Source organism: Manis javanica, chromosome 9 (assembly GCF_040802235.1).
Source record: "Manis javanica isolate MJ-LG chromosome 9, MJ_LKY, whole genome shotgun sequence".
Taxonomy (NCBI): domain Eukaryota; kingdom Metazoa; phylum Chordata; class Mammalia; order Pholidota; family Manidae; genus Manis; species Manis javanica.
The window spans coordinates 53,064,431-53,081,103 of record NC_133164.1 but is presented as its reverse complement, the minus strand read 5'-3'; the positions used below and the strand labels follow the sequence as shown (position 1 = coordinate 53,081,103).

Genomic DNA, 16,673 nt, shown 5'->3' with positions numbered 1-16,673 from the left:
AGAAGGAGAGTGCCAGCTACGTCCGTGCTGGCAGCCATGGAAAGGGCACAGGCTCTGACAACACCGTACTTTCCTTCTGTGGCAGATGAACCCTTTTCTAAGCTCACCCGTCTCGGACTTGTGGAAGCATGAGTCACAGGTCCTAGGAGGTGGGACAGACAGACGGACAGGGCTGGCGGAGAGGAAGGTGGAGAATGCTGATGATACAAAAATCTTAAGATAGGAAAGCATACAGGACTTTTTAGGTACTTCTGTGCCCTGTGGTGATACGAGGCATTCCTACCACTGTGGCACAATTTGACTTCTCACATGTACCACACACTGTATTTGTCATGTGTAGAAACATCAGTGACTTAGTCCTGAAGAACAGTAAGCAGAATTTTTTTTTTCCTAGTAGAAGTGACATGGAAATAAGCCAGAGAGCCTCTGGTCCAGAATCAGCTGCTTTTCTTCACGTCATCATTCCTTTGGCAAAGGAGTGTAGTCTTCATTTTCGGCATGAAGAGTGTATGGCCTTTTTGCTGAGATTTTGAGACTGCCTTTAAAAACTAAAGAAGCTTTCATTTTATTATATACAAATAACCAGCAAGAGCCAATATTCTGAATCAAACACATCGTTGGTGTATGTGCATTTATTTTCTTTCAGGCTTTAAGCATTTATTTCCGGCATTTAAAAAATATGATACAGAAGATGCCACTTCTTAAATGTAAAGCCAGGAAAAAATACTGGTAAACAGCTACAAGGCCTGCTCACACCTCGCCTTTGCTCTCTGCCTCCAAACAACTGCTTTGTGCCACGACAGGATAAAATGCGAATGAAAGGTTCCCAGAAATCTCCTGATAACTGATTACTCTAAGCCTCCTGAGGGAGAGTAGAGAGAATAGTGTTTTCAAGTGATCACTGTTAACAAATCTCATTTGAGAAATAGCTTTCCTTCTAATGCCTCAGTGACCAAGGAGATGTCTTCCCAGCTCCCTTTACAAAAAGAGGCAAATTGTCCTTTTTTAGACCTCCAGAAACGATATCAGTCATTCAAATATGTTCTCAAGATGGTCACGTACAGTAGCACACAGCACGTGAGAACAACCCAAATACATCATTCACGAATAACCATTCATGTAGCATCATTTAGCTGGTGGCAACTTGCAAACACTGCAGGGTTTAAATTAACAGCAATACAACTAGGAAATGAAATCATTTATTATTCTTAAGAACCAATTTTATACATTCTATGCCTCTGGAACTGCTTTCTAATCATATTATTTAAAATATAATGACTGAGACCCATATATTTTTTGCCAGCCACCAAGTTTCATAAAATATTGGTCTCAAACTGGTTTCAGTAAAATGTATTAGAATTATAAGCTGCGTCTGTTTTCTTCTCAGAAGTTTTATAAAGAATGACCTCAGATAAATAACAGATATGCTTACTTACTCATTTGGGTTTTTTTTTTTTTTCTTCTTAAAATTTGCAGTTAAAAGGTACCAAGGAATTGGTCGAGACCAATGGCCACAGCCATGAGGACACAAATGTAGGTACCGATAACCTGGCATTTGCTCTTACTTGTTGGTTGAATGCCCACAGGTATGTGATACTTTATTTGTAACACCAAGAAAATCAGAAGCCATGACTCCCAGTGGCTTATTAAGATTACTCTGCATGGTTTGACAAGAAAATATGGTAGGTAAGCATTGCTGTTTGTTAGCTTAGGTTGCCAAATGTCAATGTAGGAGTCCTTGAGCTAATGTCTACTATAAAAATTCTAATCTCAGTGAATTTGTTTGAGCCCTTTATATTTTCAAAGCTATAAACGAATGATGCATTGGGAGGGCAAATGGCAGGAAACCCAGTATGGTTGTATGCTGCATGTATATTTATTAAGTTTGCCTGTCAATGAAGATGGTAATAGAATGATTGCTATGCTGAAGAGATTTCAGAGCAAACCCCTCCTCCCAGAAAAGCCATTGAAAGCACATCTCTCTTCTGTTTCTGACCCAGTGCAATGGTGTGGTGCATCCATTTCCTTGATACAGTGGTGCGAGGTCCCAGTTAGCACCTTGACTTTCTCTCTTAGTGGTCCTTGAATATCCAGTTGCTCAAAATTACACAAGTATTCTCTTAGCCTTAGAAGTTCTTTACTAAAACTAGAGACTATTTATGGACTATTATACCATGTAGATCACTGTGGACTCTTATACCATGTTAATCACCATCTCTCCATATATTTGATGGTTTTGTTTTTGTCTTTAAAACATCTCTCTGATCTCTTTATGTATGTTATTATACTTACCACAGAAAGTGCTTGCTAAGCAGTTCTTTTCATGTAACACTGAATCAGACATGGTAATCAATGCCTGATTAAGCTGGAGCTAGGAGAAATTATACATTCCATGTTCACTCTTGTCTTAATTATATACAGCAGAGAGCCTGACATTCAGAGAAACATAAGATCTCTCTGAAGCTGTTCCTGCCAAATAGATATTTAATACGTGATGCTTATTAAGAACCTGCTGTGTATGTGGACTCTGCTAAGTGATGCTGAGGGGAGTGGTTACAAAGAAGTATTTAAGGGTCATGGTCTGCCCTTAAAGAATTTGTAACTCAGTTGAGAAGTTAAGGAACATGTGGACAATGTGCATATAGGAAGGTAAGGCAGCTGTGGTGTGATGTAGCTTGGAATCTGAACTTCGCTGCTTCACGAACCACATCAGCTCGACGAGTTCTGTGGCTCCTGAGTTCCATCCTCCCCATTTTCAGATGGAGGTGAAGCTCACCTCACAGATTCATCATGATGTTGTTGTTAGTGCATTAAGGTTTGTGGGAACTTCAAGGTGTTATTATTAGGGTTTCTTTATGTTGATGACCAAAACGGCTCCCTAGATCTGCAGGATTTGGGTTGACATTGAAGAATGGATCAAACTGAGAAAGTAGAAAGCTAGAGAAGAAAGCCATTCACGCAGAGCTCTCCACCGGCAATACTGTGACCTAAGCAGAGTTGGTCTTTCCACTCCAATATTTATTACCACCACACCATGTCCTATAATCCTTTCCCATGTCCTGCCTCCCAGGGACCTACGGCTGCCACATTCCCTCCAAAGATCTCACATGGACTCCCTCAAGAGCCAGCCCCCTGTGCCTTCCAAGGAAGCTGCTCCCTAACCCAATGAACCATATTATGCCTGTTTCCTGGACTGTAATATGGAGATGAAATAATTGACTTTCCTTCCTTGAGGCTTATTGTGAGAAGAAAATGAGATTATGGATGTGGAAAGCACTTTTTACTTGTGAAATTCTAGCTGAGTAGGAATTTATGGTTATAAACTCATCTGGTCATGAATTAAATTAGATAATACATGTGAAGATAGGCCTAATGTTATATCTAGTCTGTAGGCTCTTTTTTGAGAAATGGGAAAAGACATTAAATTTTCAATGGAAAAAGTGAAAGGAAATTATCTTTGAAGTCTTTTTGGTACTTTCTAGAGGAAAGTCTTTAGGTTCTAAAAATGCCTCTCTGGAATTCATGATGTGGGGCATGGTAATCAACAAAAGAAGTGACCACTGAGAGAAGGGGGTCCAGCCGAGTAGGAGGCAGGAGCAATATGTCAACCAAGGGTGGGTGAGAGATTTGGTAGAATGCCTGAAGCTCTTGCCAGTCACCATGAGTGGCAAGCTCTCTCTTTGGGCAGAAGGTGAGGCTAGTATTTAGTCACTGCCTGTTTTTCCAGGGGTATCCCAGTAGGTGGATTATATACTCATTCTTCTCATTTTTCTGCCTATAATGTTGTCTCCTGTGGGCAGTTTCCCTAGTGCCTCCACTAGGGGTATCTGAAAGAAAATAAAGAAAAATGTTATTTTGCCCACTCCTTAGGAGTACTAGTAAAATATTTTCTGGAGATATTTTTAAATGTCTGAAATGAAGTCTGCCTCTCATCTGAAGTTTCCACCAGCTCGGTGGTGATAGGAGACAAGGCTTTCATGCCAGACCAAGAAGGACGGAACCCATTGATCACTGTATAGCCATTTAACCAGAACAAGTTCTCTGACCTTTTGAATTTCACCTTCCTTATCCATAAGTGTGTTAGTGAAACAGAGAAATCCTGAACATAAGCACCTGGCCCAGAGTATGTATTCAGTAAGTATCATTCCCTCTTCAGGAATCACTATAAACAGTATTTAATATAGAGAGCAAAACAGGGTGGATTTTTTTAACTTTTTTAAATTGAGGTACATACAACACACAAATCTTAGTGTACAGATGATCAATTATGATGTGTGTATACTCTTGATATCATTGCCTCATTTTTTAACCTTCATCTATTTCCCCTATCATTCCACTCCCTTCTTGTATGGTAACCACCAGTCTGTTCTCTTTGTGATTACAAATCTATTTCTATTGTATTTATACATTTATTTTGTTTTTCAGATTCTACAGTAAGTGAAATCATACAGTACCTGTCATTCTCTGACTTATATCACTTACCGTAATGCCCTTTAGTTCCATCCATGTTGTCACTAATGGCAAGATTTCATTCTTCTCTGTGGCTAATATTCCATTGTATGTATGTACCACCTCTTCTTTATCCATTCGTCTGTTGATGGACACATAGGTTGCTTCCATATCTTGGCTATTATAAATAATGCTCCAATAAACATAGAGGTAGATATCTTTTTGAATTAAGGATTTTGTTTTCTTTCAGTAAATTCCCACAGGGGAATTGCTGGGTAGTATGGTATTTCTATTTTCAGTTTCTTGAGAAACCTCCATACTGCTTTCACTAGTCACTGCACCAATTTCCGTTCTCACCAACAGTGTACTAGGGTTTCCTTTTCTCCACATCCTCAACAACATTTGTTATTGCTTGTCTCATTGATATCAGTCACTCTGATTGGTGTGAGGTGTTATCTCATTGTGGTTTTGACATGCATTTCCCTGATGGTTAGTGTCACTAAGCATTTTCCCATGTGTCTGTTGTATGGTCTTCCATCTGTATGTCTTCTTTGGGAAAATGTCTGTTCAGGTCCTTGGCCCATTTTTAAATTGGATTATTTGATTCTTTTGGTGTTGAGCTGTAAGAGTTCTTTTTATATTTTGGATATTAGGCCTTAATTGGGTATATTATTGGCAAATATCTTCTCCCATACAGCAGGCTGCCCTTTTATTTTCTTGATGGTTTCCTTTGCTTTTCAGGAGCATTTTAGTTTGATGTGGTCCCACTTGTTTGTTTGTTTTTGTTTCCCTTGCCTGGGGAGACATTTCCGGAAGAGGTTACTCATGCTGATGTTCAAGAGTTTATTGCCTGTGTTTCTTCTAGAAGTTGTATGGTTTCAGGCCTTGTTTTTAGGTCTTTAATCTACTTCGAGTTATTTTTTAGTATAGTGTAAGACAATGATCCTGTTTCATTCTTTTGCATGAAGTTATGCAGTTTTCCCAGCAACATTTATTGAAGAGACTGTTTCTTCCTCATTGCATATTCTTGACACCCTTGTCTTAGACTAATTGACCACACATAAAAGTGTGGGTTTATTTGTGAGCTCTGACTTATGTGTCTGTTTTGTGCCAGTAAGATACTGTTTTGATCACTGTAGCTTCACAGTATAGTTTGAAATCAGGGAGTGTGATACCCTCAGCTTTGGTCTTCTTTCTCAAGATTACTTTGGCTATTTGGGTTTTTTTTGTGATTCCATACAAATTGTCAGATTATTTTATCTAGCTCTGTAAAGACTGTTATTGGTATATTGATAGAGATTGCATTGAATCTCTAGATTGTTTTGGGTAATATGGCCATTTTAACAATATTAGTTATTCTAACCATAAGCATGGGATATTTTCCCATTTCTCTGTGTCTTCTTTAGTTTCTTTCAGCAATGTCTTACAATTTTCAAACTACAGGCCTTCCATTTCCTTGACTAAATTTATTCCTAGATGTTTTATTCTTCTTGATGCAATTGTACATGGGATGGCTTTCTCAATTTCTCTTTGTGCTATTTTGTTATTTGTATATATAGAAAATCACCAGATTTCTATATATTGATTTTGTATTCTGTGACTTTCCTGAATTCATTTATTCATTCTAGTAGTTTTTTGGTGGGGTTTTGAGGGTTTTCTCTATCTAGTATCATGTCATCTGCAACTAGTGGCAGTTTTACTTCTTCCTTACCAGTTTGGATACCATCTATTTCTTCTTCCTGCCTGACTGCTATGGCTAGGACTTCCAGTACTGTGTGAAATAAGAGTGGTGAGAGTGAGTGTCTGTGTTTTGCTCCTGATCTTAAAGGAAAAGCTTTCAGCTTTTCACTGTTGAGTAGATTGTTAGCTGTGGGTTTGTCATATATGACCTTTATTATGTTGAAGTATTTCCCGCCTTACCCACTTTGTTTAGAGTTTTTATCATGAATGGATTCTTAATTTTTCAAAGGCTTTTTCTGCATCTATTGATATGACCATATGCTGTTTATCCTTCCTTTTGTGAGTGTGTGTATCATATTGATTGATTTGTGGATGTTGAACCATCCATGCATCCCTGAAATAAATTCTACTTGGTTATGCTGAATGATCTTCTTAATGTAGTTTTTCAAAGTTTCTCTATCTTTCTTGAAGTACTCCCTGAGATCTTGAATATTTTTCTGTAGCTCTGTGAGCATGTTTATGATTTTTATTTTAAAATATTTATCAAGAAAATTGGTGATTTCAGTTTCACTGAGCCCTCTTTCTGGCATTTCTTCTAGTAATTTTGTTTGGACTAAATTCCTGTACCATATCACATATCTAATGTTTACTTTGAAATAATAACTTTGTGTAGGCAATGCCCTCTAGTGCCCAGAAGCTCTACCCTCTGGAGCTGCCCAACACCTGGAGCTATGGCAGGGGTTGCAATATTCTTTGTTTGAGGTTTTTTCCTTTGAGGAGGTACGTTTCAGATCTTTCTATGCTCTCATTTTCTCCCTCTCCCAAATGTTTTTTTTCTTTGTATTTTTCTGCATTTTTCAAATTTCCACAAAAAGAAAACTACTTTTAAGATAAGATCATTTATATCATTTATATATATATGTATATTTGATCTAAAATACTTCACAGTTTTCTGTTTTAAACAATTGCTTTTGCTTCTAAATCAGGTAGGATTATCTTTAATCCTATGGGAAAATTACATTCAATCTCCAAAATAGAAAACTTTTGTTTCAGATCTCAGTCAGACCATTTTCCACATTGCTGAAATTTTTGTTTCCTTTGCCTGTTTTTCTCTAACCTGTCCTGGGAGAAGAAGGTATTTTCACTTCTCTAAACCCAACCCATCAGCTTTATTAAACATGCACTAATCCTGTTACAAGCTCCAAATCCACTAATGGTCGAGCAGGTACTACCAACTCTTACCCTGACAAAAATGGCAAACTATAGCCCCAACTCCAGCTGTGAAAACACTGTCAGTTGGTGGTGAGGGGCTTGGAAAGAAAACTTCTCCTGAGTGTTTACTAACAAAAGCACTAACTCTGAAGCCAGTTTCTACCTATTTTTGTCAGTAGTTCCCTCTAATGCTTTCTGGGAGGGAGCTCAGTGAGTGCACTAACTGGGTCTTGTTTAGTCATTAGGCCTTTTCAGGGATGCTGCATTGGAATGTGTGTGCATATTTTTCAGAGGAAATTATGGATCTCATGTAGTTTCAGGGCGTGTGGTTAATTCACAGCAGGAAGTGTGGTAAAGCAGCTGTGTGGGGGCAGGAGGATGTAGAAGGTGGGGAAGCAAGCATCAGCAGGTATAAAAAAGTAGTGTAACAGGAGTTGTAACTCAAGGAAAAGTCCAAATTCTGTATGTGAGCATTTACTATGTGAGCAGAGCTATAATTACAAGGTTAAGGAAATACTAGTTCATGAAAAGTCCACCTACTTGAGTTCAGACATCTACACGCATGGGTCTATCTCTCCCTGAAGGAAGACAAGCCTCCTGATTTTCCAGTTGAGCTTTTTAGGGGCCTTATAGCTCCCTATATATTTATGCACCTTGCCTCATTACTACCAGATTCTCTCCATGGAGCCGACCTGTCCAAAAAATCTCATCTCCAGAGTTGCTGGAAACATAGAGACATTACTTCAAGTCCACTATTCATACTGTGATATTGACCTAAAGGTGGAGAGTGAGCCCTGATGGAATAAAGCAGAGAACAAGCAAATTTTCATAAGGGCAGGATAAGATAACAGGGAGTTGGCTCCAGTGTGCCTGAACCACATCTATATTACTCACCAATGGATCTCCAGAGCTGAGCACAGCACCTGTCATGCAAAAGGGTGGAGTACTAATAAATACTTGACATATACTGATCACATTGACACTGCTAAGCAGTGTTCACAATAGCCTTATGAAGTAGATGTGATTAGTACCATAAATTTAGAAGTGAAAAAAATGGTGGGGCAGGGCCAGGTTTGAAACCAGGCTGCTTGGTGCCCTGATCTGTTCTGAAAAACCTTACGCAATTCTGCCTCCCTCAATGATACTTGATTTACTGAGTAAAAAGTAGATAGTAGGCTATGTCTTTGTACAGGGAGACTGTACAGGCCAAGGGCAGCAAGGGATGATGAGAAGACAGACACCAGGTGCTGGAAGAACTGTGACATCTGCAGCCTCATGCCTCAGTTTCTGCAGGGCTCGTGCTTACCACGTTAGGTGCTCATATCCTGCCTGACACAGGCTCTGGGATGGGTTGGGTGAGTACAGTTCCTTCTGTTATTGAAGTGTTCCTCTCTGTCTACTCCTCTTCCATATCAAGGTTGGGGCCCCAAAGAGCAGGCAGCAAGTTGTTATTAGAGGAAAGGATAGAGCCTGAGTTGTCTTTGCCCTTTGAGAAGTGGGCCCATTTTCCTGTGGGCTTTTCTTCTTCTTACCTTGTTTAATACATTCATATATATTTATAGCTCTTGAACTTGCCTGCCTAAAGGATGAAAGCCACATTCTGAAGTTGGGCAAAGGACGCAGCACCTGCAGAGGTTCTGCCATAGACATCATTAAAATGCGTGGTTGACAACAGCTTTCTGCTGCTGTGTGCTAAAGTTGAAGGATGTTCTTCACACAGTATCTCTTCCATGCACTAACATCTTTACTCTGACAGACTTAAAGACAGCTCTGAGGATTTACTTTCTTCTAGAGGCAACTTGAAAAACGGAAAAGTCTTTTCTGTTTTGTGTTTTTGTTTTATTGTTGGGGGGAAGGGTTTTCTACTTGACAGCAGTAACCCTCCAGTATTACAAATTAAACCTCTTTACAGATTGCAAATAATTTCTCTAAACCTAGTATGTGAGCCTGAATTGTGCAAAGAGAAGATGTGGTGTACCAGCTTTCCTACAGCAAAAATCAAGGACAGTAGGAGAGAAAATCCATTGAAAGCCTTTAGACCAAACTGTTCTGTATACTGCAGGCTTAAGCTGCCACTTTCTTGAGTCCTCCTACTTGTTCCTCCATTTCTTGCATCCTCCCCCTTCCCCTTCACTTTCTCACCCAAACACACTTGTAAGGTCTATAGGTAGTGATACTTCTGGGAAGAAGTTCATCAAGTTTAAAAAAAAAGTCTCCGTCTTGCATCTTGTTAAAGATTTCATACTTACCAGGGACCAGGCTAGTTATTCAGCAGTTCTATTAGGAGAGAGCTCAGAGACAAAGCAGAAGAAAATTTGATCCCTATTTTCCTTTTTAAGAAAGAAAATTGGATCTGGTATACTGAAATCTTTAAAGGAACTGTGATAAAGCCTAATTTTAAACTTGGGTATACTTAAAAAGTTTGGACTTCCCAGCTGTCATAAATATATCCAGTTCCAAATACTAAGAAAAACCTATTTAAAATCATTAAGTACAATCCTCTTGGAGAGCAAAGCCTTTGCAGTTGATCTCAGTTTCTGACTGTAATTGTTTTAAATTAGCCTTCAGAAAACTTTTCTCATGGGCATGAGCTCACGGAAGATCTTACAAAGGGACAAGGGTGACTGTTTAGGGACCTCAAGAATATTGGACAAGGTGGTGGTCAGATACTGGTGTTGCTCAGTAAAATGTAAACAAAGTAACAGGAACAGATGAAATCTAACTGAGGTTACCATCCCATAAGTTAGACAACTTTCAAGACTAAGGCAAAAGAGTTAGTAAATTGCAAGACTAAACATATCAGAACTACTGATGGATATCATAGGTGTGCATCTGCCATACTAACATTCTGAATGCCAAAGAATTCTGTAGTCTCAAGCTCTCGGACTTTATGACACAGCTATTAATATACAGAATCCTCCCAAAACAAATAGGAAAGGTATACACCAAGATTTATGGGCATGTCGATTATAGTATTATTTATAAGAGTGAACACTGTGAAGTCAAATGCCTAACATATAGGTGCATGGTTCAGTTATTTCATATCTACATTACACAGCCATTAAGAATCATGTCTTTGGGGACTATTTGGTGGCAAGAAAAATATTTAAGATATATATGCACATGACCAGAAAGCATTAAAATATTAATAACCATTATTTTTCCTTACCTATATATACATTGTTTTTAAAAACTACTGCCAACTCTCACAAGAATATTCAGCTAACCCAGCCCCAGGCCACTGTATAATTATTATGAAATTATGTAAAATTACTGCCCCTACAGGTGAATAATTATAGTGAAAAAAATCTGTATGTCTCAGTCAATAACTACTGGGCCAGAGGCTTTAAACCTCATTAAAATCTACCATATAAAGAGAAGGGTCCAAAATGGTCATGTAGGAAAAGCCTGAGCCCCCTTCCTTCCACATATACACCAAATCTACACCTGCACACACAGTAGTTCATCCTGAGGGAGAACAGACACCAGAGTGAACACCTTCAGCATAGTGGGGAATAAAAAGACCATGTAAAAATTAGCAGGAGAAACAGAGACCTAGTAACAGAGTGAATGCCACCCTGCAATAGGGAGGGAAATTCCTGAGCTATTAGAGTGTGAACTCTTCTGCCCTGGGGCATGAAAAATAGGCTGCACATTAGAGCATTTAAACCCAACTGCCAAATGGCAGAACTGCTGAACCCCTCTCTCGGACAGGAGGTGCTACTGAATGCCACTGAATGAAGTTGGTACTAGGAGGAGAGTCACAAAGATTCACTCTGCCTGTGCTGCAGCCTGGTGCCAAACTGGGAGATCTCCAGACTGCGCCATCCACCCCAGTCACCCAGCCAGACAGACCCCAGCCCATTGCCCCTTCCACACCAGCTGCCCCACACAGGAGAGCCCCAGGCACACACAGTCTACCCAGGGGACCTTTCTACGTGAGGCCACACTTTCAGCAATGGGAGAGGTAGCTCTTTCTAGAGCAACACAAAAAATCAAACAAATTGAGACATAGGAATATGCTCAAAATGAAAGAAAGTGAGAAAACTTCAGAGAAACAACTAAACGAAACAGAGTTAAGCAATCTACCTGACAAAGACTTTAAAGTAATGAGAGAAGAGTGGAAAAACTCAGCAAGAACCTCTAGAAAGAGATAGAAAATATAAAAAGAACCAAGATGAAGAATACAATAAATGAAATGAAAAATACTCTAGAGAGAATCAACAGCAGGTTGGAGGATACAGAAAAATGGATCATCAAATTGGAAGACAGAGTAATGGAAAGCACTCAAGATGAACAGCAGAAAGAATACAGAGAAATGAGGATAGACTACCTCTGGGACAATATCAAACATACTAATATTCACAGTATAGAAGTCTCAGAAGGAGGGGAGAGAGAGCGAAATGGGTAGAAAGTGTATTTGAAGAAATAATAGGTGAAAACTAACCTGGGGAAGAAAACTGGAAACACAGAGAGCCCCAATAAGAAGAACCCAAAGAGGTTCACACCAAGACCCATGATAATGTTATCTACAAGGGGAACCTATGAGACAGTGTGATGATTTTTCAGCAGGATTTCTACAGGTCAGAAGGGAATGGCATCATATATTCAAAGTCCTGAAAGGAGAAAAACCTAACCAAGAATACTCAGCAAGGTTGTCATTCAGAACTGAAGGAGAGCTAAAGAGGTTCATAAATAAACATAAGTTAAAAGAGTTCACCACACTAAACCAGCCTTACAAGATATGTTAAAGGGACTTCTTTAAGAGGAAAAGGAAAGTCTCCAAATAGAAGCAAGAAAATTATGAAAGGAAAATATTTCACTGGTAAAAGCAACCATAGAGATAGTACATCAATTGCTTAAAAGCTAGTGTGAAGGTCAGAAAGCCAAAAGTAGTAAAATTAACTGTTTCTAAAAATTATGGGAATCACTAAATAAAAAGTTAAAAGGTGGAGGAGGGGGAATAAAAAATGTAGTGCTGTTAGAAGGCATTCAAACTTAACTGACCATCAACTTAACACAGATTGCTATATACACAGAATGTCTACTTATATGAACTCAATGGTAACCACAAGCTAAAAATCTATAATAGGTATGTAAAAATTAAAGAGAAAGTAATCCAAATCACAACAATAAAGAAAATCATCAGGCAGAGAGGAAGAAAGGCCCAAAGAATGATGAAAACATTTAACAAAATGACAGTAAGTACATCCCTATGAATACTTGAAATGTAAACGCTTCAATCAAAAGACATGGGTCTTGTTTTTTATCCATTCAATCATCCTATCGATTTGCTGCCTACATGAGACTCACTACAGGTCTAAAAACACACACAGACTAAAACAGAAATGAAGAACAGAAAAAGCTGGAGGCTCAATATTTATGTAAGACAAAATAGACTGTAAAACAAAGACTATGACACAAAACAAATAAGAATATTACATAATGATTAAGGGCTCAATCCAGCAAGATCTAACAATTATAAATATCATGCACCTGAAAGAGGAGCACTTATACATAAAGCAGTTGTACCACCCCACTTACATCAATGGACCAATCATTCAGACAGGAAATCAATAAGGAAACAGTGGCTTTGAATGACACATTAGACCAAATGGGCCTAATAGATGTATATAGAGCATTACATCCAAAAACAGCAGAATACATATTATTTCCTAGTGCTTACAGAACATTCTCCAAAACAGATCAAATTAGGCCACAAATCAAGTCTCACTAAACTTAAAGATATTGAAATCATATCAGGTATCTTCCAACCACAGCAGTATGAAACCAGAAATCAGTCATGGGAAAAAAGCAAGAAAATACACAAACATCAGAAGGCCAAACAGCACACTACTGAACAACCAATAGGTTAATGAAGAAATGAAAGAGGGAATCAAAAAATATTTGGACATTAACAAAAATAGAACCACAACAATGGAAAATCTTTGGGATGCAACAAAAGCAGTTCAAAGAGAATAATTTACAACATTATAATTCTACTCAAGAAACGAAAACCCGTTTAGTTCAAAGGAAATAATAAATATCAGTAAAGAAAAAAATAAATGAAATAGACACCAAATAAAAATACAAAAGCTCAATGACACTAAAAGCTGGTTCTTTGAAAGGATAAACAAAATTGATAAACTTTCAGCTAGACTCACTGAAAAAGAGAGAGAACACATAAATAAAATCAGAAATGAGCAAGGAGAAGTCACAGCTGACATCATAGAAATATAAATGGTTATATGCAATCACTGTGAAAAATTACATGTCAATAAGTTGGACAGCCTAGAAGAAATGGATAAATTCCTAGAAACACACAATCTTCCAAGACTGAACCAGGAAGAAACAGAAAATCTGAACAGACTGATTATTAGTAAAAAAAAAAATTAAAGCAGTAATAAAAGAACTCCCAACAAACAAAATGCCAGAACCAGATGGCTTCATAGAGAAATCTACCAAACATTTAACAAAGTGTTAATACCTATCCTACTCAAACTATTCCAAAAAATTGTAGAGGAAGGAAAGCTTCCACATTCATTCCACAAGGCCAGAATTACCTTGAGAAAGCAATCCCATGTACAATTGCACCAAGAAATATGAAATACCTAGGAATGAATTTAACCAAGGAAGTAGAAGGCCTGTAGTTTGAAAACTGTAAGACACTGGTGAAAGAAACTGAAGATGACACAAAGAAATGGGAAAATATCCTGTCCTTATGGTTAGAAATAATTAATATTGTCAAAATGGCCATATTACCCAAAGCAATCTAGAGATTCAATACAATCTCTATCAACATACCAATAACAGTATTTACAGAGCTAGATCAGATAATCTGACAATTTGTATGGAATCACAAAAAAAAAATAGCCAAAGTAATCTTGAGAAAGAAGACCAAAGCTGAGGGTATCACACTCCCTGATTTCAAACTATACTGTGAAGCTACAGTGATCAAAACAGTATCTTACTGGCACAAAAACAGACACATAAGTCAGAGCTTGCAAATAAACCCACACTTTTATGTGTGGTCAATTAGTCTAAAACAAGGGTGTCAAGAATATGCAAGTCTCTTCAATAAATATTGGGAAAACTGTACAGCTTTATGTGAAAGAATGAAACAGGATCATTGTCTTACACTATACCAAAAAAATAACTCGAAGTGGATTAAAGACCTAAATACAAGTTCTGAAACCATACAACTTCTAGAAGAAACACAGGCAATAAACTCTTGAACATCAGCATGAGTACCCTCTTCTGGAAATGTCTCCCTAGACAAGGGAAATAAAAACAAAAACAAGCAAGTGGGACCACATCCAACTAAAATGCTCCTGCACAGCAAAGGAAACCATCAAGAAAATAAAAAGGTAGACTGCTGTATGGGAGAAGATATTTGCCAGTAATACACCCATTAAGGCCTAATATCCAAAATACAAAAAGAACTCTTACAGCTCAACACCAAAAGAATCAAATAATCCAATTTAAAAATGGGCCAAGGACCTGAACAGACATTTTCCCAAAGAAGACATACAGATGGAAGACCATACAACAGACACATGGGAAAATGCTCAGTGACACTAACCATCAGGGAAATGCACATCAAAACCACAATGAGATAACACCTCACACCAGTCAGAGTGACTGATATCAACGAGACAAGCAATAACAAGTGTTGGTGAGGATGTGGAGAAAAGAAAAGCCTAGTACACTGTTGGTGAGAACGTAAATTGGTGCAGTGACTAGTGAAAGCAATATGGAGGTTTCTCAAGAAACCAAAAATGGAAATACCATACTACCCAGACAATTCCACTTGTGGGAACTTACTGAAAGAAAACAAAATCCTTAATTCAAAAAGATATCTACCTCTATGTTTATTGGAGCATTATTTATAATAGCCAAGATATGGAAGCAACCTATGTGTCCATCAACAGATGAATGGGTAAAGAAGAGGTGGTACATACATACAATGGAATATTAGCCACAGAGAAGAATGAAATCTTGCCACTAGTAACAACATGGATGGATCTAAAGGGAAATATAATAAGTGAAATAAGTCAGAGAAAGACAAAATTGTATGATTTTTACTTATATGTGGAATCTAAAAACCAAATGAACAAAGAAAATGGAAACAGACTTACAAACTTTGAGAACAGACTTCTGAGTACCATAGGGAGGTGAGTGTGGGTGGATTGGGTGAAGTAGATGAAGGGCATAAATAGCTACAAACTTCATATTATAACATAAATTAGGCATAACAATCAAAGTACACCATAGGGAATATAGTCAATAATACTGTAATTTCTTTGTATGGTGACAGATGGTTACTACACTTATCATGGTAAGCTTTAAATGATATATATAATTGTTAAGTCACTAAATTTTAATCCTGAAACCAATATAATGTTAATATCAACTACATTTTAATAAAAAAAGAAACATATACAAATCACCACTCAGAATAGTTTTTCCACTTCATATTTCCTCTATCTTTTTCTACACACACATACATTTTAACCATATTTACAGCATATCACATAGGCAGTTTTACAGCCTATATTTTTTTTCTTATGAATCATGAGCATTTCCCTGTGTTATTAAGCATTTTTTATTACAACTTTTAATGATTTGCCAATACTTCATGCCACAGATGTGCTCTAGGTTATTTAATCAGTCCCTGCTGTGGGACTTCAAAATATTATTTGTTTTTGCTGTCACAGATAGTATTCAATGAATATTCTTTAATAATGTATTAGTTAATTCATCCACCATTTAAGCACTTTTTAAATGGGAAAGATTTTCTGCTTGATTGGGATTCAGGGATAGAGGGAGATTCCACTGATTATTTAAAAAGATTAAAACTCACCCCCTACATGATGAGTGAGAAAATAATCAGCCAGTAATAATGCTTGGATGTTACCACATAGAAAGGATACTGAATTCTTCAATAGGAGGAAAAGCAATTCCTAAGAATATTTGCATTCTGAACAGAAAAGCAAACTGTATATACTTCATAAATAATTTAGAACAACACTGAGACATGCTATTTGGGGTTTTGTGCTGTGATCTACAGGGGAGACTTCTTAATGGTCTAGGGATTGTATAGCCTGTTCTCTGTGTGGATCCGAGACCGAGGCTCACAGAACCAGGCCACCCCTACTCAAATGAGACTCACCCATCTTCTCTAGACCATACAATGCAATACATGAGATGGACAAGTGTGATCAGATAAAAGAACAAAATGAGTTCTAACCTCAAACAGAAAATTAATCTTTTATTGCTAATATGGCCAAGAATATATATGTATGCCCCAAGCCATCAACAAGAGATGCATA

General features: G+C 37.7%; 1 protein-coding gene across 18 annotated transcripts in view; it reads left to right on the top strand.

The window, feature by feature from the left end:
* ENOX1 (ecto-NOX disulfide-thiol exchanger 1) overlaps positions 1–16,673 on the top strand; it is a 554,315-nt gene that overhangs the window by 490,399 nt on the left and 47,243 nt on the right. For all 18 annotated transcript variants that reach the window (XM_073212579.1, XM_037002114.2, XM_073212580.1 and 15 more), the window contains one exon: positions 1,477–1,533. In XM_073212579.1, coding sequence (XP_073068680.1) covers positions 1,477–1,533 — 57 coding nt within the window. The remainder of the gene's footprint in view (positions 1–1,476; positions 1,534–16,673) is intronic.